The sequence below is a fragment of the Urocampus carinirostris genome, chromosome 4 (assembly GCF_059441175.1).
Source record: "Urocampus carinirostris isolate Australia breed hairy pipefish chromosome 4, RoL_Ucar_1.0, whole genome shotgun sequence".
Taxonomy (NCBI): Eukaryota; Metazoa; Chordata; class Actinopteri; order Syngnathiformes; family Syngnathidae; genus Urocampus; species Urocampus carinirostris.
In genome coordinates, this window is record NC_142352.1 from 32,635,498 (window position 1) to 32,656,829 (window position 21,332).

The 21,332-nt window shown below is 39.4% G+C and overlaps 1 protein-coding gene across 2 annotated transcripts in view; it reads left to right on the plus strand.

Annotated features, from left to right (window-relative positions):
- The window catches only part of LOC148367348 (fibronectin-like), a 62,927-nt gene that overhangs the window by 24,968 nt on the left and 16,627 nt on the right, over positions 1-21,332 (plus strand). The window contains exons 15-31 of one of the 2 annotated variants that reach the window (XM_088334218.1): positions 1,273-1,449; positions 1,534-1,662; positions 3,661-3,750; positions 5,655-5,849; positions 7,496-7,780; positions 7,871-8,134; positions 8,966-9,060; positions 9,782-9,950; positions 11,466-11,552; positions 11,699-11,890; positions 13,844-14,122; positions 16,742-16,933; positions 17,028-17,117; positions 17,547-17,813; positions 19,175-19,291; positions 20,273-20,434; positions 20,512-20,667. In XM_088334218.1, the coding sequence (XP_088190344.1) occupies positions 1,273-1,449; positions 1,534-1,662; positions 3,661-3,750; positions 5,655-5,849; positions 7,496-7,780; positions 7,871-8,134; positions 8,966-9,060; positions 9,782-9,950; positions 11,466-11,552; positions 11,699-11,890; positions 13,844-14,122; positions 16,742-16,933; positions 17,028-17,117; positions 17,547-17,813; positions 19,175-19,291; positions 20,273-20,434; positions 20,512-20,667 (2,946 nt within the window). The remainder of the gene's footprint in view (positions 1-1,272; positions 1,450-1,533; positions 1,663-3,660; positions 3,751-5,654; positions 5,850-7,495; positions 7,781-7,870; positions 8,135-8,965; positions 9,061-9,781; positions 9,951-11,465; positions 11,553-11,698; positions 11,891-13,843; positions 14,123-16,741; positions 16,934-17,027; positions 17,118-17,546; positions 17,814-19,174; positions 19,292-20,272; positions 20,435-20,511; positions 20,668-21,332) is intronic. The other variant, XM_088334219.1, reaches the window with a different exon arrangement.

A 21,332-nucleotide genomic window follows, 5' to 3' on the forward strand; every position in this document is an offset into this window, starting at 1 on the left:
AAAATGGCATAGTATATTTTGCACAACTGTAACCATATCCTAACTCAGGCATGGCAAATACCCCCATACTCCAAGGGCCACAGGATAAGTTAGGGACAATATCAGTATATCAGTAAAGAAAAATTACACATCCTTGTACTTTGTGCTTGAGATTGCCCTACCGGAACTGTATGTTGTCTTTTATAGGTTTTTATTTACGTGCCCACCTTACTTTTGTATTTTACCTTACTGTCCTTATGTTTGGTATGGTACTTCACGAGCGATGATGGAGATGGCAGAGAACAGAAGACAATTTTTGGTCTGCTTTTAAAAAAATTAATACCAGGAAAAGTAATTACGTTCCAGCAGTGGCTACTAGTCCATTTCAAACCTAGGCAATCAGAACACCATCATTTATGGAATCACGATTCGAGAAATCCCGCACAGAAGCACATGTGCACACGACTGGGAATTATATCGCTTTTATTATGTCCAACAACGGCTATTTTCTGAGTCAGCAGTTAAAATGTATCACTATGCATAATAATGCAAACATTTACGAATAAAATATTTCTAAATTAATCATACTCAAAGTTTGACCACCTCACGACATCTGGCTTACCTTAAGAGGTCTGTCTTGAAAATGGCTTTGGAAGTATACAATTGTTGTCATCTCCTTCAGCCGTAGTTGATTAAAATTTTTAACATGACACATTTTAAACATGTTTAACCTAAAAATGCTATGATGTAGATTGGTTGATCTGCATAGCCCTGCCTTCGCTTAATTCAAGTCAGTATCCAAGACGCTTACTTCACTTCTTCAGGCATCACGGCTGTTGGCACCATCATTTTGGTGCATTTCCGCCCCCTGTCATGAGGCCTTCTAGCTGGCCTTACTATCAACATCTCGGGATCTGATTGGCTATTGTAACCATCTATCAGCTGCCATTCACTTAGAATGCTCAGATGCCAGAACTGTTGATCCTGAAGGCCTTCGGCAGGTTACATACAGGCTAATGACAAGGGCTAGCTAAATTTTGAATGGATAGAAACTCTGACCTAAAACTACCTGGAGTGTACCAAAAGGGATAAAAACATACAATTAAAATGAAATTAAATTTTGTTACAATTATGATAATGACGGCTGGTTATGTTAGGCTTCTATTGCGTTCCAGGGAAGCTTTTCTTTGTAACATGTTACTCCCAACACTGTCTAGAAGGCTGGTAATGTGTGACACTTCTCAATTAGTTTGGTGTAGTAGTATATAGCATGACATTCCTTCTCCTCTGCAGTGGAAACCTCTGAGGGTGAGACCAACAAGCCCCCGCCGCTAGTCGACACCTCGGAATCTGTGACAGAAATTACCTCAAACAGCTTTGTGGTCTCCTGGACTTCGGCCTCGTCCACTATTTCCGGTTTCAGGGTGGAGTACGAGCTGAGTGAGGAGGGGGCACAGCGGCAAGTCTTAGGTTAGTAAAGAGACAAGCCTTGCTGACAAGCTGACCGACACAAATGCAGTGAAATCATTTGGTCCTATTTGTCTTCTGTTGCAGACCTCCCTCAGACCTCCAACTCTGTCACCATTGGCGACCTCCTTCCGGGCCGCAGATACAACGTGAACGTCTACGAGCTCCCGGATGAGGGAGACGCCACCCTCATCTTGTCGACATCGCAGACCACAGGTGAGGACAAGTGCCAGCTTAGGAGACAGGCAAAGTTTTCAAAGCTGGATTTGAACCATTTCAGTCGGGCTTATTTACGACCTGCCATGGATATTCATAGGGGTTGGTGATACTGATCCGATCCAAGTAAATACAGGATAGTATCTATGCATACCGATACTTTTACTTTGTGCCTCCAAATTTCATGATCATTGAATAATTGAATTCCTCCCCCTTCGAGTTACTTTAGAATTACGATAAAAACAGCCTAAAAATGTCAATTGTTTTATTAAATAATTACGATTAAAACTTTAAGAAAATAAAAAATATACAGCGACCCCCACTATTTTGCGCTTCAGTTATCTCTGGTTCACTCTTTTCTCAAATAATAACAAAAAAATATTAACTGAAGTACACAAAGATTGAATAAGAAACGGATGCTTCATGCACTATTGAGATATGTTTTGGGCAGCCAAGATAGGGGGAGGGCAGGGGCAGCCTAAATTCACACCGATTGGCCAGCACCTCTTGACTTGAGATCTTTGATGCTGATTGGCCAATTTATATGATAGTGTATTTCATACTGTATTGTGACCGGACACCTGCTCTGCGTTCATCTATATCTCGCTGATAGAAGTCTGTGTCCCGCTCCTTCGTCATGCCGATGAAACCATCCATCTCTCTTGCTCTCGTTCTTGCTCCCTTGCTAACACTTTCTCTCAGTCGACAGGGATTTGATCAAAGCGTTCCCTCAAAAAACATCAACTAATTCAAAATACATACTTAGTTTCAATTTGTTCTCTCCCTCTCTCTCTCTCTCTCTCTCTCTCTCTCTCTCTCTCCCTCCCCCCCATATCACAATATTTTGAAACTAAAGTCCAAGTTCAAACAGTGTAAACAATCCAGTGTACAAACCTTTAACAGTACAACGCCAACAACTGTTTCAGAACAAGAGAGTCGAACCAAAATTGCAACAAAGTAACAAAAATAAAAACACAGTATAATAATGTCAGCAAGACAACTATAAAGGTGCAGCACAAAACCCCAAATTTGCCAGAGATTCGAATGTGCACATTATCATCTAATGTGCCTTTTGTAGAGCCGAAAAAACGGTAAGTACAATTGAAAATGTATAAATATAATTAAATGCTTTTACATACGATAACTATTTATAATTGAATTGATTCATTTTACTTGTGAAACCTTATTTCATAATATTTATGTCGTATGAAATATGTTTTTTATTCCGTTTTAATTTCATGTTCCTTATAATTCGATGCGCCTTACATATGAATAAAATATTTCACAAGGGGGTGTTTTTTAAGGTGCGTCTTATAATCAGGTGCGCCTTATAGTCCAAAACATCTTTTTTAAATTTATTTTTTTATTGCACAATATTTTAAAAAACAAACCACAAATGGATCAAATTGGAAAGGTACATTGTATGTATAATCTTCTGACACGTTAACAAAATTGTTATAGTGATAGTTAAAATGGGAAGACAGTATCAATCTTAAGACAATAGAATTGATCCGATCCGAATACTCGCAAAGTACCGATGATATCGATATTTGGATCCATCGGTCCACTGTTAAATATTGATAATATTCCCCAGATTAAATTTGTAAACAAAATATTTTTTTACTTATTCACCTCCTGCATGTTTATCTCTGCAAGGAAGCATTCATACTAGAAAGAGTCTGGCAAATTGTCTTATCTGTCCTGTCTTGCCCTGTCTTAATTATATTTCAACCCAATTTTTTTTCCCTATTCACTAAATCTCAAACTCCCACACTTTTAACCCGTTTAAACTCCTTCAAATTGTAGTTTTATTTTCAATACTTGCACTTTAAGTTCATTTTAATGACTCATTGGCGAGAACAAAATAAACTTAACGTGAAAGCGCTTAAGTGTAACTGCTTTTTTTGTCTTTTCACTGAGTTTGGTCCTTTAAGAAAACCAAAGTTCTAATCAAAATATTATTTAAAATGTCCTGTTTTTCGCTTCTTTTTCCCGCAGCCCCTGACACTCCTGCACAGCATGCTTTTGATGATGTGAGTGAGACGTCGATCCGCATCCGATGGTCCAGGCCGCAAGCTCCTATTACTGGTAATGTACCAAAAAAATGTATTCTTGTACGGCAAGCAATAAAACATTTGGTATTTTATTTTTAAGTTAAATAATTTACTCCACTGATGAGGATCAGCACAAACCAATCTGTATCACAGTAATCCACTCGTAAGCGTATGGAACACAATTTTTAGTTTTAGTCTGGATTGTGACAGATAAGTTTATAGTTTAGTAGACACTAAAAACAAGGAGAGAAGAAGTCAATGGATTTTGAACTTGCAAGGACAACAGGAGAGGACCCAAACCTTCGATAAAAAATTCCAACCTGTTCTAAAGACCCTTCCCATGAGCACTTTTTCAAATTCAAATCTCCCAGGTGACAAAAGACAGATCAATCCTGAAGGGTGTGGTAATCAAAGAACAGCAACATTATGGGCCGATAGTGACAATGATGTTATCAGGGCATATTTGTCGAAACAATGAACACCAGTGAGTAAGGGTATTCAAAATAAAGAAATGAAATCACCTTTGCAGATGTCCAATATTAAAAACAGAACAAACTTAGTGACCAATGTTGGGCGTGTTACTGTAAAAAATGAACAGTTACTGTTACTAGTCACATCCTTTAAAACTTTAATAGCATTACGCTTTTCACTGCAATTACTGACACCCAAATTTAGCGCGTTACTCTGAAAGTAACTAGTTAAAAATTACCATCTATACTCGAATTGAAGCCGACTACCTAAAACTGCTTAAAAATAGCCACATAATAAAATAAATGAGAGAAAACTGTACACTGACCAGTTGAAGCGGTGAACCCTCTATATTCATTGTCTTGTGTAATCTTAAAAGCTGGCAAATGAACAGCTAGCTGAGAAACTCCATACCCATTTTGTCTCTTGGCTTCAAACAACTTTTCTTTATCTATTGCAGAATATGTTTTCCTTTTTTCAAATCACTGTGTATTGCAAACATAATTTAAAAAAAAAACAACAAAATTCAATACTCTTCAACTGTAAATCCTATGCTCACGTTTTCCCAGATGATTTCCAGTTAGCTTGTCGCTCCTCTAAAGTCACGTTCCCCTCCCCACGCACTGCCTACCATTCGCTACTTGTTACACACGACCAAATAAAAATGTATAAACAATATAAACTGACCCCCTGATTTCGGTGTTTTATCGTTGTAAATACAGCTCAGATGCGAACACAGATGTGATAAGTTTGTTACCATTGGATAAGTGTGAAACGAGATTTCACGTCAGTTCTTTATCTCACTGTTGTTGGTTGTTTTGACTATTGCACCATTGTCGCTATCGGCAAATCAGGTGTCTGTTCGCCTTTAAGGCTGATCTGTTTTTTGTAACCTTGAAGTTTTAATAAAAAGAGGGGGCTCAGAGAGGGGATTGTGGAAGGGATGGAGTTGTTCTTACCTGAGATTTTCTCTCCCTTTCCACCTTGCAAGTTCAAAATCCATTGTCTTCTTGTCTTATTTTGAATGTCTACTAAAGTGTAAACATATTAATATGTTAGGGAGAATATCAGTGGGGAAAAATGATTGTACTCTGTACTTGAGAAGGTGCCACATAACTGTATTGAGCTGAATTTTTGAGAGCCATAAAAACTCTTCAAAGACTAAGGATTTAGTGTTACATCTTGAGCGAAATAGGAATATGTACAGATTAGATGACTTGTGTACTGTTTTTAAAAAGTAGCGAAGTAACGCACCATGTGTTAACGACATTTGAGTTACAAAATATTATTACAGCACTCTTTACCAAGAAAAGGAATTGTGTTCCAGTAACATTGACAAAAAAAAAAAACTGTACTTACTTTCCCTTTAGGATTCGACCTTCAATTCAGGAAATTCCTTATTTGGTGCCATGAAGCTATCATGAATCATTTTGTATGGTGTTAAGATGATCTGCATCTGTTTACAATTAGGTTACCGTGTTGTGTACACGCCTTCCGTGGAGGGCAGCAGCACAGAGCTCAACCTGCCCAACTCAGAGACCTCAGTGAACCTGGTTGACCTGTACCCCGGTGTGCTGTACAACATCAGCATCTATGCTGTGGAAGAGAACCAGGAGAGTGAGCCTCTGTTTATGCAGGTCCAGACGGCTGGATCCTCTCGACCAGGTATGTTTGACTAATTGTGATGCAAGCCGTCAAGATGTTTTTTTAGCGTATTACAGCCGCTGGTTGTCCTTGCTGGTTCTTAACTGGTCTGACTTGAGGACACACCATTTCACACTTATGACAAGATGGCCTAAATCAAGAATCCCACTTCTCAAATCTATCAAATGAAAGTATTGTGCAGTTTAAATCAGATATGGTAAAATATATTTACCTTTTTTACAACTAACAAAACCAAAATGTGCTCTATACACTCGCACATAAGCCTACATTGCATACGAGCGACTCCCTAAAACTGCTTTAAAACACCCACATACTAAAAGAAATTTGTACCCAGAATATTCATAAAATGTGTGCAGTACCTAAACATCAATGATTATTCATTTATGCACATAATGAAGATTAATGTACAATTAAAAAGCTAAAAATATAACAGTATTTCTCAATTATTTCCTTTTTCAGCTCGATTGTTGTTTTCACTGTTTTGCACTTTTCCTTCCCTTTATCGCTAAATATCTCCGGACCCATTATCATGGGCAGAAAAAGGAAATAAAAACAACAGAATCACAATAAATTGAAATATGGTCCCTCTGAAATGCCATTTGGCTGAACTACAATAAGTTATAGAGCAGGGCATAATCACCATTTACTGTTAGGAGTGTAATTGACCCTCTGTTTCTTCTTAGCATTATTTGCCAAGACAAAGGCCCACGACCCATTAAAAACAGGCTTACGACCTACTTTTGGGTCCGACCCACCTGGTGAGAAAGACTGGGTGAGGAGAAAAGAATGAGCACACATACAACATGCTAGAAATATTGATTTTGTTTTTTACGATTCTATAAGTCAAACCAGATGCTGGAAAACAATTTGGTAAAGAAGTCAAGTCAAGTCATGTTTATTTGCAAAGCTCTTAATCACAAGGAGTCTTAAAGGGCTGCACAGACCACAGATTATTATTACATCATCCCCTGATCTGAAACCTACATAAGGGCAAGGAAAAACTCAAACAATTTAACATGAGGGAAATGAAAAAACCTTGAGAAGGGACTACACAGGGACGACCAGGCTGCAAGAACATCACTCTTGTTTCTTCTATTTCAACACAACACACTCTTATCTAAAAAAAGGTTAGGTGGAAAATAATCCTAATGGTCTAGAATAGACCTATCCATTATTTAGGTTAGGTCAGACTTTTAGGTTGCTATAAAAATACACTGCCATTTAAAAAAATGGTCAATTTGATTAAAATAGAAACTAACCCTGAATTGGGTTGTGTAAGGCCTGGGAAGGGTTGAATTAGCACACGCTTCTTCCTATTCCTTTTCGGACATAATGTTAAGGTTGTTTTTGTTTTTATAATGTTCAAAATAAAGTTTCAATTATAAAAAAAAACATCCATGAAAGTCAGTTGTATTGTAGAAACGATACAAACAAATAATGTCATAACAAACAACCCATAAACTACGTCATATTGACTCAAAAAAGAAACAACATTGAGTCGTTCCATAGAAAAGAACTCCTAAAGATATATTAAATTGAATCAAGTGTTGATTTATTATTTTATACCCTTTTGGGTTACTTCTGAGTAAAGTGCTGTTTATAAGTCTCAACATTTGACCTTTTCAATTGGATTGTTCTTATGCCAGCTGCAGAGGAGGTAGCAGCTCCCACCGACCTGCAATTTTACGAGGTCACAGATGTGAAGATCACCATCACATGGAACGGGCCACCTAGCGAGGTGACCGGTTACAGGGTCACCTTTTCTCCTGTGGGGCCCGACGGCACCGAGATCCGGCCACTGCAGTTGCCCGTGTCGCCCAACGCCTACGCTGACATCACACACCTGCAACCAGGAACTCGGTACCGCTTTTACGTTTACGCCATCAACGGGGGCATGGAGAGCGAGCCGCTGGTGGGAGAGATGTTTACCAGTACGTGCCGTTCTAACAAGAATTGAAATATATTTTTCAAAAGAATATACAAGAATTTGTGAGAATCAATGTGAATATTTTCTCTTCCAGAACCTGACGCCCCTACCAACGTACAGTTTACCGATATCGGACCAGACAGCGCTCTTGTCATCTGGGAAGCCCCCCGCGCCGTAGTGTCCGGCTACCGACTTTTCCTGAGCATCGAGGGCTCCAACCCAGTTGAGAAGAGAATCCCCGGAGGGGTCACCCAATACACTTTGAGAAATTTGCGTCCTGAAACCGAATACACAGCTACTCTTCACTCTGAGCTGGACAGCGTGCTCAGCGAGCCCATTACAACATATTTCACCACAGGTGAGTATAAGAGATGTTGTTACAAAGAACAGAACTGATATCAAACCAGGAAATATGAAAAGGCTCAAATCCATTACTTTACGTTCTCTTCTATCTTGCCCCTTATTTAGCTATGTGTGTTTACGAGGATACTTTCCCATTCCTCTGCAAGGTGTAAGGGTATGGGCAAGAGTAAGAGACACAAGCTTCCTTTCATAGATATAGATTAGTGGTGCTCTAACATCTCCTTAGTCACACACCTTCAGCATTAATGACCTCCCAGGAGGAAGTTGTGAGAGAGAATAGTTATATTTGTTTATGATGTGTTGTGCGATGGAGCTTAATTTCTATGGAGGGTGCTGCGAGACTAGGTAAAAGACAAAGGCTGGGGTGACAGATGGTTACAGGAAAGACAAAGAACAATTAATAAGAGTGAAGTGTAGTAATTGTTAGGGTTAACACTACAGTTTAGTGTTGAGTGAAACCAAATTAAAATAAAAATACTCCCCAAAAAAGGAATAACCGATTGTTGATACTATTATCTCACTGTTAGCGGGGCTTGAAGTTACGATGTGTTCAACAGAAAGTCTGTCCCATTTACAAGAAGAATTGTTCCTTTGCTTTCACCAAAGAAATGTAAAGGGGAGGAGGAAGATGAATAAGACAGAGTATAATGTTGAAAGGTTAAGTAATCAGATTGTGTCAAAATGAATGTTTACCTCTTCAGGGACACGTACGCCTAATCACAATCTGAAATCAGCTATGCGAACAGTTGCACCATCTGTTTTTAGTCACGAACTGACCTCCAACGTCTACATTGGAATATAATCAAGCTTTCATTCCGTTTTCCAGCTCCCCAGATGGGAAACGCACCTGCTTTTAACACAGAGGTGACGGACACCTCCATCATCATCACCTGGATACCTGTCCGCAGGTTTAGCTACAAGGTAACCAGAACAAGCTCAAAACACGGAAATGAATAACCTCCTGGATTGAACGTGTTTGTTTTAATGATACCTGTTCTTTTATACTTATGGGCATTCCTCGCACTAAAATGACTAAAATGTGATTCAAGCTTAGGATCAATTTCATCCAAAGCGTGGATCGTCATGTGGACCCAATTCCAAGCAGTTATTTGAAACCAAATGAAATAATTTCGAGGACTTCTAAAGAGAATGACCTAATTTGGAGTGGAAGTTTTAAATAAAATGATACTACTTTTGGAACATATTCCCTGATTTTAGGGGAGGTTAAAGGAGAAATTACCCATAATTTTATGGGTTAATTTATGCATCTAATTGAGATATTAAAAAAAAATGGACAATCCAGGAATTTCTAGCAAGTTGACCCAAGTTAGCAATCAGTTAGTTTTCGGCCCAAACTGAGTTATTTGAACCCATCTGATTTTAGTTTGCATTTTGTCTATGCACAATTGGCTTCTGAATTCCAAAGTCCAAATTTTGGTTTTAGTTTTCTGGTGAATATTTCTCATCAGCCGCAAAAATTACTAAAATATTGATCCTTGGACATTAAAAAGGTTGTAGAAGGTCAATTCAGGGTAATCCTAAATTAACAACCTCCCCACAAAAGACAGTCTTGATATATTATGTCTTTGCAGGATACGGTTTGGTTTGTTTTTCTCATTCGGGGATGTGATTTTTTTTCCAGCTGTCTGTGCTTCCCAGCCAACAAGGAGAGTCTCCAAGACATAGGACATCTGACACTGGCCGCCTTTATGTAACTGGTTTGATTCCCGGAACTCAGTACACATACAGCGTTCAGCCCATCTTCAATGGACGCCCTCGTGGAAACGCCATTACCCGCAATGTTGTCACTTGTGAGTAACTGTGAGACGCTTGGGGCCTGATTTATGGACTGCAAGTGCCGGGCCAAACGTGCTAAATTGGCATTCCGTTTTGGCACGCAATTTACCCTGAACAAGCAAAACAAAGAGGGAAGAGAAGATGCAAATACTGTACATTAATGGTTTCTTTAAATGTGAAAGCAATCAGAAATAGCATTAATCTAAGACCTACATTTTCTCAGCAAGAGAGAGGCAGACTACTTAAGAGGAAGCCTTTACTACCAGTAGTGGAAAAAATGGCCTCTAAAACATAAATTACCAACTAGCTGAATAGGCGTCAGTCACAAGAAGGTGTCATCCCTTATATTCTATGACCATGCTTCATCAATTATGAAAGTAATTATTTCTTCTCAATTATTGATGCATTCTTCTCCCTGAACAGTCCTATTGAGTGTGTAGTTCCAGTCTTTTGAAAGCAGTATCACACAAGAACAGCAAATACATTAAAATACATTTGGGTTGTATCAAAAATGCTTGCTTCCTCAAAATACGAACTGGTGGTTTAGTCTGGACATTTGTGCCGTGGGTTTATCCAAACACGAAATTGGTACGCCACAGTAAATAAACCTAAATACCCAATGTCAGTTTGATTCTTTCATTGACAGTTCCAGTGCCCTAATATAAAACTAATTTTGCTTCTCTCACACATTACTTACCTGAATCACAGAAAAATCTAAATTTCCACTTTTGCAGTTTCTTCACAATCTTAGCGATAGAACCCGGCCACCCTTGTCACTGTAACACAGGGGTGCTCGCACTTTTTTAGCGTTCGAAAAAGAAAATTCAAGAGCAGTATAGCTTTCTTAGAAAAGCGTCCTAATTAGTGGAATTGAATGCTCACGATATTTCCTAATGCACAATTTTAGATAAATTAAATGTATTTAATTAAAATAAAACTATCTAATACAAAAGTACTCCGCGACTCATTCAAGTGAGTCTCTTGCAAGAAATAAACATCACAGTACTGATGTAGTAGAGTTTTATTAATCGGAAAAAATGAATACCCTGTACTTCAACCATAAAAATACTTAAATATGTGTTAAATAATCAAAATATACCAAAATAATTATTTAAATAACAGTATTGTTCCTTTATTTAATTTGTAAGTCATATTGATAAGCTCCAACATCATATATTTTACGATATATAAATTTAAATGCAAATATTACATTTCATTTGTAGTCTAATTATTGAATATGTATTACGTCATAAACAAATAATTGCAATAAATGACACCTTACAAAATTTTGATTTCTTCAAATTTCTACTGCTGATAAGCAACATTGATGTCTATGCTGAAATGCTGCATTTGACTGCTAGAATGCAGCGTGTCCCAACAAATACGTAATGAACTGAATACTTTCCCCCAATCCACCAGTAGATTGCGAGCTGCGTGATGAGCACCCCTACTGTAACATAAACACGCAATTCAGGATCCATTGATTGTTTTGCACAGACTCAATGTCCCATTGCTCGGTCTCTTTCCAGCTTTGTCTCCTCCCACTGACCTGAGAGTCGAGTCCAACTCTGACACAGGAGATCTGGCTGTCCACTGGACGGCCTCCAAAACACCAGGTAAATATTGACCGGGCTTCCCGGAGCCCTGCGAGTCTAGACGTTGACCTCTGAAAACACTTCTTCCTGGTACATCTTTTCAACTTCTCGCAGTGACTCATAAATGAGCGGAATCTGACGTCTTTTTCCACCCGCTTGCTATGCAGACATATCCGGCTACAGAGTGTCCAGCACGCCGACCAGCGGGCAGAAAGGAAACATCATCGAGGAGTCTGTGAGGGCCGATCAAACCTCCTGCATGCTGGAGAACCTGAATCTAGGAGTGGAATACAACATCAGCGTATTCACTGTCAAGGACCATTTGGAAAGCTTGCCAGTGTCTGCTGTTATCACCCCAGGTATGTGCAACAGGGATAGCCCTTGTCACATCCCCTGTGAAAACTAAAAACTCATTTAAGAGACTTTTATTATTACAATATAGATTTCATAAGCTAAGAAATATTAGCACAGGCTTTTATACAATCAAGATTACTTCTTGCGGCTAAGGGTACCCCCAAAACAATTTTTGGGTGCAAAGCTAGGCAAAAAAATGATAAGAAAAAAGGTCACTTTGAGTCTTCCTTCTTCTTTGTAGCACTCGTTTTGGGTTGCACTACACAATACAGCAACATCTATTATTCATATAGTACAGTGTCCCTTTCAATCTATGAAAGAATTGCCATTTGTCATGAATGCTTGCTGCTTTTTGTTGCACCTTGTTGCTGCTGTTGTTTAGTCTGCCTTCTATCAATAATTCTTAGATCTCAACAATGCTTGATTTTGCATATGTTTACATTTGTTTTTGTTTTTTCAAAAACTATTCTGTGGGGTACCCAGATGTCCTTTGGAGCTACTGCATTGGTGACCCTAGGTCTACATAATTTTATGAGGTTTCAAGCAAGTAGAAAATGTAGGCAGAACTAAAGGTAATGAAGAGTAGTGATACTTTTTCCTACAACGGACAACAGCTTATGTGTTTAGAAACACAATTCTGTAGCTCCAATCCCAAGAAGAAGTCATTCAACTTATTTCATTGTTGTTAAAAAAGACAGTTTGAAAGTTTTCATTAAAATGTGATTTTCTAGTTTAAGGCAATTTATACTACGCTTATACTCATGAGCATGGACCACAAACAATCCATTTTTATGACTATATTGAACATTCTTTCGCTGCAAAGTACATGGGGTTTCAAAAGTCTTAGGCACATTTTGACATTGACTAACTGTTAAGGATATATAAAACAAGGCAGTAAATTCAGAAAGCTTGTAAACGCAAATTTTCATGCAATATTCAAAGATGTTCAATGTGATCGTCATAGGTCACACGACAAACATGTCTCAGCACTGCATTGTTAACAGTTGCAACAGCTTCTAAAAATCGTGCTATTAATGCTATGTTAAAGAAATCTCTTTATGGACCATTCTTCTTTGAAAAACCAACAGTCAATGGTGAGACATACCTCATCATGCTGGAAAACTGGGTAACGGATAAAGTGAGAGTCTGGTGACTTCATTTTACAACAGGATGGGGTGCCACCACACTGGAGCCTCAGGGTTAGACAGTCTCTGAACTCTGCCAAACAGATGGATTGGACGGTCTGGGCGGATTAATCACAATCTCATGTTCTAGTCACTCAGATCTTCATGCGGCGCTTTTTTGTGGGGATTTGTGAAAGCATTAGTCTGTGTCCTCCCTATTCCAAGAGATGTGGATGAGCTGAAGGCACAGATAACAGAAGCTGTTGCAACCATTGACATTGCAAAGCTGGGTCGCGTTTGGCAAGAATTTGAGTATCAGCTTGATGTGTGTTGTGTGACCAATGTTGCTCACATTAAACATCTTTAAACATTCCATGTAAAAATTGACATTACAAGATATCTGAATATACCAGATGTGTTTTTATATCCTTATTTCAATGTCGAAATGTGCCTAACACCTTTGGAACACCCTGTACTTCTCGCAATACTCTGATAAAATTCGGTTTATTTTTTTAAAAAGCTACCTTTCTGCTGCTGTTAAATTATGTGTTATAAATTGTGTGACGTTTCACCGCCATTGATATGCAGCTTCACAATTTTTCTTATGTTGTTTAATCCATCTGTTTTCTTTGTAACCTGCTGGAAGGTATCTGGCTAACATTTGCATGAAGATCTCGTGTAATTTAAGTGGAGCATGCCCCCAATTTTTGATTTGAACATTGAATGTTACTATCAAGGCACTGAATGTTTAATTGTTGGAACTAATCCATGTCATGGTTGTCATTGTGTCTTTCCAATGTCGCTTGCGCTTTGCACTTGGCCTAACCTTTGCAGACATCCGTCCGCCGAGACACATTCACTTTGTCGACATTACCGACACCACCATGGGCCTGCGCTGGATCCCTCTGAATTATTCCAGCGTAACGGGTTACCGGATAACTGTAGCCTCGGCGGGCGAGAGCTTGCCCATTTTCCAAGATATGGTGGACGCCTCAGCCGGGTATTACACGCTTCGTGGTTTGGAGCCTGGCGTGGACTATGACATCAGTATCGTCACGGTTACGGAAGAGGGGGAAAGCGAGCCAACCACACACACAAAGCAAACTCAAGCGGGTGATTTTTACATTTCAATACATGTCTGAGGTGTTTTCATGACATCTTTTGAAAAATGCTGCTGCATTAAAATCATGAATAGCATCTTTTGCATTTTTTTGCACTTGGTTCCTGAATTGGAGGATACTTTCTTAAACGATATTTGGGAAACTACACTATCTCATATTCATTATTTATCAGATTAAAGTCATGTTTGGTGCATGCAATATATACTGTGGCACCTTAAAAACCCATTTCAATTATTAAAAAAATCCTTTCAGGTTGAGGGACATTGTGTATTATTTAGCGACCACTGGTGGTAAAGAAAAATTTAATCCATCAAAAACAACAATATTGATTGGAATAATATGCAAAAAAATACATGAACTATCACATCAATGATCATTTTATCAAAATAATCACATATTGAATAATGCATATTTATTTTAAATGAGATGAGGCTCGGGCAGCACGGCGGCGCAGTGGTTAGCGCGTGTGCGGCACAGTTCTGAGGTCGTGAGATCAAACCTCCTGTGTGGAGTTTGCATGTTCTCCCCGTGCTTGCGTGGGTTTCCTCCGTGCACTCCGCTCCCTTCCCACATTCCAAAAACATGGTTAATTGGCTGGTCCAAATTGTCCCTAGGTGTGACTGAGCAAGTGAATTGTCTGTCTCTGTGTCCCCTGCGACTGGCTGGCAACCAGTTCAGAGTGTCCCCTGCCCACTGCCCGAAGATGGCTGGGATGGGCTCCAGCAACCCTTGCGACCCTACTGAGGATAAGCGGTGCAGATAATGGATGGAGATGAGGCTCACCTAATGGGAGCTGACATGACTGTCCAACATCTTGCTGCTCCGGGTGCCCACTAAGAAAAAAAAATATTTCTGAAAGGCCGAAGAAAAATGATAAGAAAAATGGTGCAGTTTGTTCACTTTGATTTTCCGTAATTTGTATTCTTCCTTGTGCTTTCAAAGCACTTATTTTCGGTTGTACTACACAATACAGCAATATTTAGTGGTCTAATATGACAGAGTATCCCTTCAAGGTATGCATTTCAATTAAATTGTCAAGAAACCTGGTTGCAAATCAACACCAAAGTTATGTGTTTTTTTAATTTTCAAACCTACGTGCTAGTCATATTAGCATAGCTTAAAGGTCGAATAGGTAATATTTGACCACAAGATGGCACTGTGTTTTCTGGTACAAGAGGGGGCCAGTGATACACGACAAAGCATGGCGGCATTCTGTCGGAAGAACATGGCGCCGATCTAAGAAGGGATTCCACGATGAAAAATAATAATTTCTCGACCTTAGATTTTTTTAATACAAATTTACATTGGTATGACAGTTTATGTAGTTTCTCAAAATAATTAAATCAATGGGTGTTTTTTTTAACTCGATCGAAGTTTATTTAACTAGGAGGCACTACATTATACACACCGGAAACTGGTCATAAGTAAAATTCACCTAATGTAATAAATACAAAAACTAAAATCGACATTAATATCTATATTATTGTCTCGATATGGAAACGAATACATTATTATAAAAAAATTGAAAAAAAAGAGTCTTTTTTTTGTCTAAATAGTTATTCAAAATCGTTTTATCACAAATAAGTGTCACTTCAACCAAGAAAGCAAATACACGTTTCTGTATTTTAGGCATATAGACGTGGGAAAGGATAATGTCCTCCAATCCGGGAACAATATAGTACTTACTGAAGAGTTGTACCATGACGTATACGTTCATTTGTCCATGAACATCTTCTTGAATAGTATAATGCGAGTTTATTGTTCACACTATAGCACATAACCTACACAACATTGTTCAATGCTGACTCCAAACAAAAAGTACAAAAAAAATCAATTCCTCAGTACATTTTCAATCGTCAGTTGTAGTTCTACTTTTTGACTTTTCTAGTTCAGCACTGAAGTTAGATTGTCAATAAACAGCTTGAAGCAAGTATATTAAGCCTCTTTTTTTAAGGGACATTGTGTTTTATTGAGCACCTCCTAGTGGTAAACAACTCAATTCATTCAGGATTGATAATAATATGCAAAACTACATGAACTATCATAAAAACTATTTGGATGAATTTGTATTTATCTCATTTAGGCTTACCTAGTAGGTGCTGACATAATTGTACGCGATGCCAAGGGTACCACAAAGAGCAAAAACCTCGTGGAAGGCTGAGAAAAAAACAGTAAAATTGTGTAGTTTGAGTCTCTGTAGATTGTTATCATCCTTGCAGTTTGTAGCACTTATTTTCGGTTGCACTACACAATACAGCGACATCTAGAGGTCAAACATTACACTGTTTTTGAAGGAAAAACTGTCCAAATTGCATAGGGCATGTCAAGGAAGGTTGATTAGATATCATCCGATTCTTTTCACCTCTCACTTCCAATTCTTTGGATCCACAAGGTTTGAATATAGATATTACGCAAAAAGAACGTGCACAGGAGGAGTCAATACGAGCACATTAAAACAATAAATAACAATATTGCCATTTGGTGATGCAGGCTCAATCGTTTTTCCAAAAAATAGTGAGCAGACCCTCTTAAGTTAAGGCAGGACTTAAGTGTTTAGGATTGGATTTCTACATAAGCCCAAGCTGAAGCTGTTCTTCTCCTGCATTCTCAGTGATTCCAGCTCCCACCAACTTGCAATTTGGAGGGGTGGGCCCTGACCACATCAGGGTCACATGGACCGTCCCTTACGCGGCCACCATTGGTGACATTTCTCGTTTTGTCATTCGCCATAACCCTGTGACTGAAGACCATGACTCTAAGGAGGTAACTGTGGGCGGAGCCTCCAACACTTATCTGCTGGAGAGTAAGTCAGACCTCAAATCCATCAATGGGCCGGAAACGTTTTTAGATTATATATTTTAGGTCACTTTCTCTAAGCTTGCTCTTTATTTTCACAGACTTGCTTCCTGATACAGAATATCGCATCAGCGTGGTGTATATTTATGGTGATAGAGAGAGCAACCCAGCCACAGGGACACAGAGAACGAGTGAGTTTAAAAAAGTCCAGAAATCACCAAAATATACATACATTTATATTTTTTCTGCCTAATTTTGTTAGGGGCAATTATTGGACCTTAGGAATCAATTCGATCCAAGTAAATACAGGGTAGTATCAATCAATACCGATCTCTTACTGCTACTTTTAAAACGGAGAAGTGTCATGATCATTGAATCATTGAGGTTTTTGTTCAGGAACAGTAGCATGTTTATATTGGTGGTTGCTAAGGGCGCTAGGTAAGAGAGAAAGGGGGTGCGCTATTTGTACAGAGAAGCCACACTTTTAGGAAATTGGTGGAGTAGCGAAGAATCGATCCCAGGACAATAATATCGATCTGATCCAAGTACTTTCTTAGTTTTGATAACATCGATATTTGGATCGATCCACTCCTAATTTTTGTGTTGCCATCGCCTTCTAGCTCTGGATTCCCCAACCGCTCTGGACTTTTCTGACATTCAAACCAACTCATTCACCATCCACTGGCAAGCTCCCTCCGCCAGCATCACCGGTTACCGGATCCGCCATCAGAGAACGAATGGGGGGCGCACCAAGGATGAGAGACTTCCCCCCAGCAGGACTCATTACACTTTGACTGGGCTGACCCCGGAGACAGAGTACCTCATCTCGGTGTACGCTGTCAAAGGCAACCGGGAAAGTCAACCGTTGAAGGGCACTCAGGCCACAAGTGAGTGTATTATGTAGTACAATGTAGAGTAGATGTCACAAGCTCAATTGACTTGAGGACTGCTGGAGCTAGGGCCCAGTTGAGGTGGGGCAGCATCACACTTTTAAGAAGATAAAGATATTCTGCAATTTTCAAATATGTTTTTTTTTTCTACACAAACAAAGATGAAAGTATTAGGAATTAAAAAGAAAGTAAATTGATTAGTAATAGATAAATATGAAAAATAGGGAACATACGACTCAAGAATAAGAATACAGAGATATCAAATTAGTCACAAGTCAAACAGACATGCCCCTCTCTCTCTCTCTCTCTCTCTCTCTCTCTCTCTCTCTCTCTCTCTCTCTCTCTCTTGCACTATCTATTTCGACCAGCCTAGTACACTGACTTTCAAATATCCTATTCAAAGCACACCGCAGACAGAACTTGCATTTGCCAGCTATTCTTTATTTTTATCCCACTCTTGCGGCTGCATTTGCAAGTGAATTTTTCCTCATTTTTAACCCTGGCTGAACTCATAAGCATTGAGGTAGCATCCATATCAACTCTTTGCGGGCTTCACAAACACTAATCTTTCATTTTAAGGCATGGGGCCTCAAACTATCATCCTGTGGGCTGCAAATGCCCCGCGGGCCATACGTTTTAGACCACTGCTTTAGACCATCTCCCATCTCATCTCATTAGCCGTACTGCTTATCCTCATTAGGGTCGCGGGGGGACTGGAGCCCATCCCAGCCATCTCCGGGCAGTGGGCAGGGGACACCCTCAATTGGTTGCCAGCCAATCGCAGGGCACACAGGGACAGACAACTCATTTGCTCATTCACACCTAGGGACAATTTGGACAGGCCAATTCGCCTGAAATGCATATTTTTGGAACGTGGGAGGAAACCGGAGTGCCCGGAGGAAACCCACGCAAGCACGGGGAGAACATACAAACTCCGCACAGGAAGTCTGGAGCTGGATTTGAACCCACGCAGGAGGTTCCCATGACATGAACTGTGCCGCACAAGCGCTAACCACTGCTCCGCCGTGCTGCCCTGCTTTAGACCAATTGGCCCAATTTCAAGCGGGTTAAACAGAAAGACCCACATTGAAGCACAGATCATTTAATAAAAACCCATAGTTTTTTTAATAAAACGTTAATTTGTATTTGGTGTTTTTTCATTACAATATGATTGTTACCCTAATCTTTGGGATTGTAGTTACAAACCGACCCACAATCTTTCTAACAAAATGACACAATTTCGGTAAGTTTTGTTTTTGAATTGATCATATTTTAAAAAACAAAACAAATGTAAAACACGGTTTTCAAAATCATTTTGGTTTGTGAGTCAAATGAATGAATGTTCTCATCTTGTCCAGTCTCTGATGCTCCAACTGACTTGGAGGTTGTGTCGTCCTCGCCCACAAGCATCACCATTCGCTGGGACGCGCCCTCTGTTGCTGTCAATCAATATCGGATTACTTATAAAGGAACAGGTTTGCTATATTTTATATTTTTTTATTGTCATATTTTTTCACTCAAATTTAAGAGCTCGTCAGTATTACAATACTGCACGATTTTTGAACACGTTTTCAAAATTGGAAAGTTCTTTCAAAGTTATGAAAATATACAGTTAAGGGGACATTGATTATTATTTAGCGCATCCTAGTGGTAAAAAACACGTATTCATATAAAAATAAGATGACATGTTTGCCATATTGCTCAGGGTACCCCCCAAAAAAAACAACCTTGTGAAAGGCTGGCCAAAAAAAAACACAGGAAAAATGGTCTGTCTCTATAGCATGTGTTCTTCATCATGCTTTATAGCACTCATATTTGGTTGCACTACAGTATACATCTAGTGGTCCAATAATACCAGGGTTGGGTAGGGTTAATTTAACTTGATTACTTTCAATTACTTTTGGATTACTCCAATACCAAAGCTTACCAGTGTCCCTTTAAGGTCCCTTCCTTTACACAGAGGCTGCTGTTTAAATTTGAGCTTGCAGTCATGAGTATTAAATGTCTGAATGTCCTAGTGGCGTGCTGTAAATTTGACACTTGGACCTTCACTCCAGTCTGTATTAGTGATGGGTTATCCGCATGATGGACGCCTGACACGTAAAGCCTGCCTTTGTAACAAAATCTGAGTTAAACATGACTGTATAAACACAGACATTAAAAAAATGACAAGTGGATAATGAAAAAATAAAAGTCAGCGAGAGAGAAGCTCAGCCCAAAACCAACATACCGACCAGGCCTGAAATCCCGAAAAGGTCGGGCTCGGGCCGGGGATCTTACTTTTAGGCTGAAAGCGGCGAACAAAAAATGTTCACGCTTGTGAAAGTCTTGCCCCCTTTGGAGTTGTCCAACCTTTTGCCAATAAATCAACACAATATACTATATTTCTTTGTGTAGCTTCTCTCCTCAAATGTTTTAACTTTGAATCTGTAAGCATTAGTGTCTTCTTTTTCCAGGTCGGGGGGCTCCTCAAGAATTTACCATTCCAGGCACTCAGACCACCGCCACCATCACTGATCTACAGCCAGGCAGCGACTACACCATCACGGTTTACGCTGTGACTGGGAGAGGAGATAACCCGGCCTCCAACACGCCCGTCTACATCACACATAAAACCGGTAAAAGACACACCATGATAGAAATGTAGTATTTTACACAAAATTCGAAGTGGTTAACATTTATAATTGCTTTTTAGATATCGAGCCACCTTCTAACATGGATGTGACTGATGTGAGCGACAATGCGATCACCGTTCGCTGGTCCCCTGCCCGGGGCCCCATCACAGGCTACAGAGTCACCGGCGCACCAAAAAATGGCCTGGGGCCAGCTTACTCGAGAGACGTGTCTCCTTGTAAGAGCTTTTTGTATTTGAAAATAAATCAAATGGCTTCATTGTCGTTGATAACAACATAGTCAACATTGTATGCAACAGACATGGCACTCCAGGGTAAAAGAACTATCAAAATGAAAGGCAAAAAAACAGATTTAAAGTCTGCCCTTTGTTGTAATAATAGTACAATGTGTGTGAAAGAAAGATAATAGTGTATCATAAGAAAAGTGCAATAAAACAGGCACTTCTTTAGGTTCAGGCCCATCAAGAGATTGAATCTGGCCCGCGATACAATGCTGAGAGAAGTGCAAGAAAAAATCGAGCTGTTTCTCTCTGTCTGGCTCTCTCTGGCCCTTTATGTCTCTGTGGGTCTCTCGATCTGTCTGTCCCTCTCTCTTTCTTTTTCTTTCTCACTTTCTCTATTTGTCTCTTTCTCTGTCTGTCTCTTTTTTTCTCTCTTTTTGTCTCTCCTTCATTCTCTCCCCTTCTTTCCTGTTCTCTCTCTCACTCTCTCGCATTCTCACTCTCCTTCTCTCTTCCTTTCTCTCTCTCTTTTTCCTTTTTTGTCTTTCTCTCTTTCTCTCTGTCTTCCTTTCCTTTTCTCCTTCATTCTCTCATTTTTTCTCGCTCTCTCTCTCTTGCGCTCTCTTTCTCCCTTTATCTTTCTCTCTCTCTGGCTTTCTCTC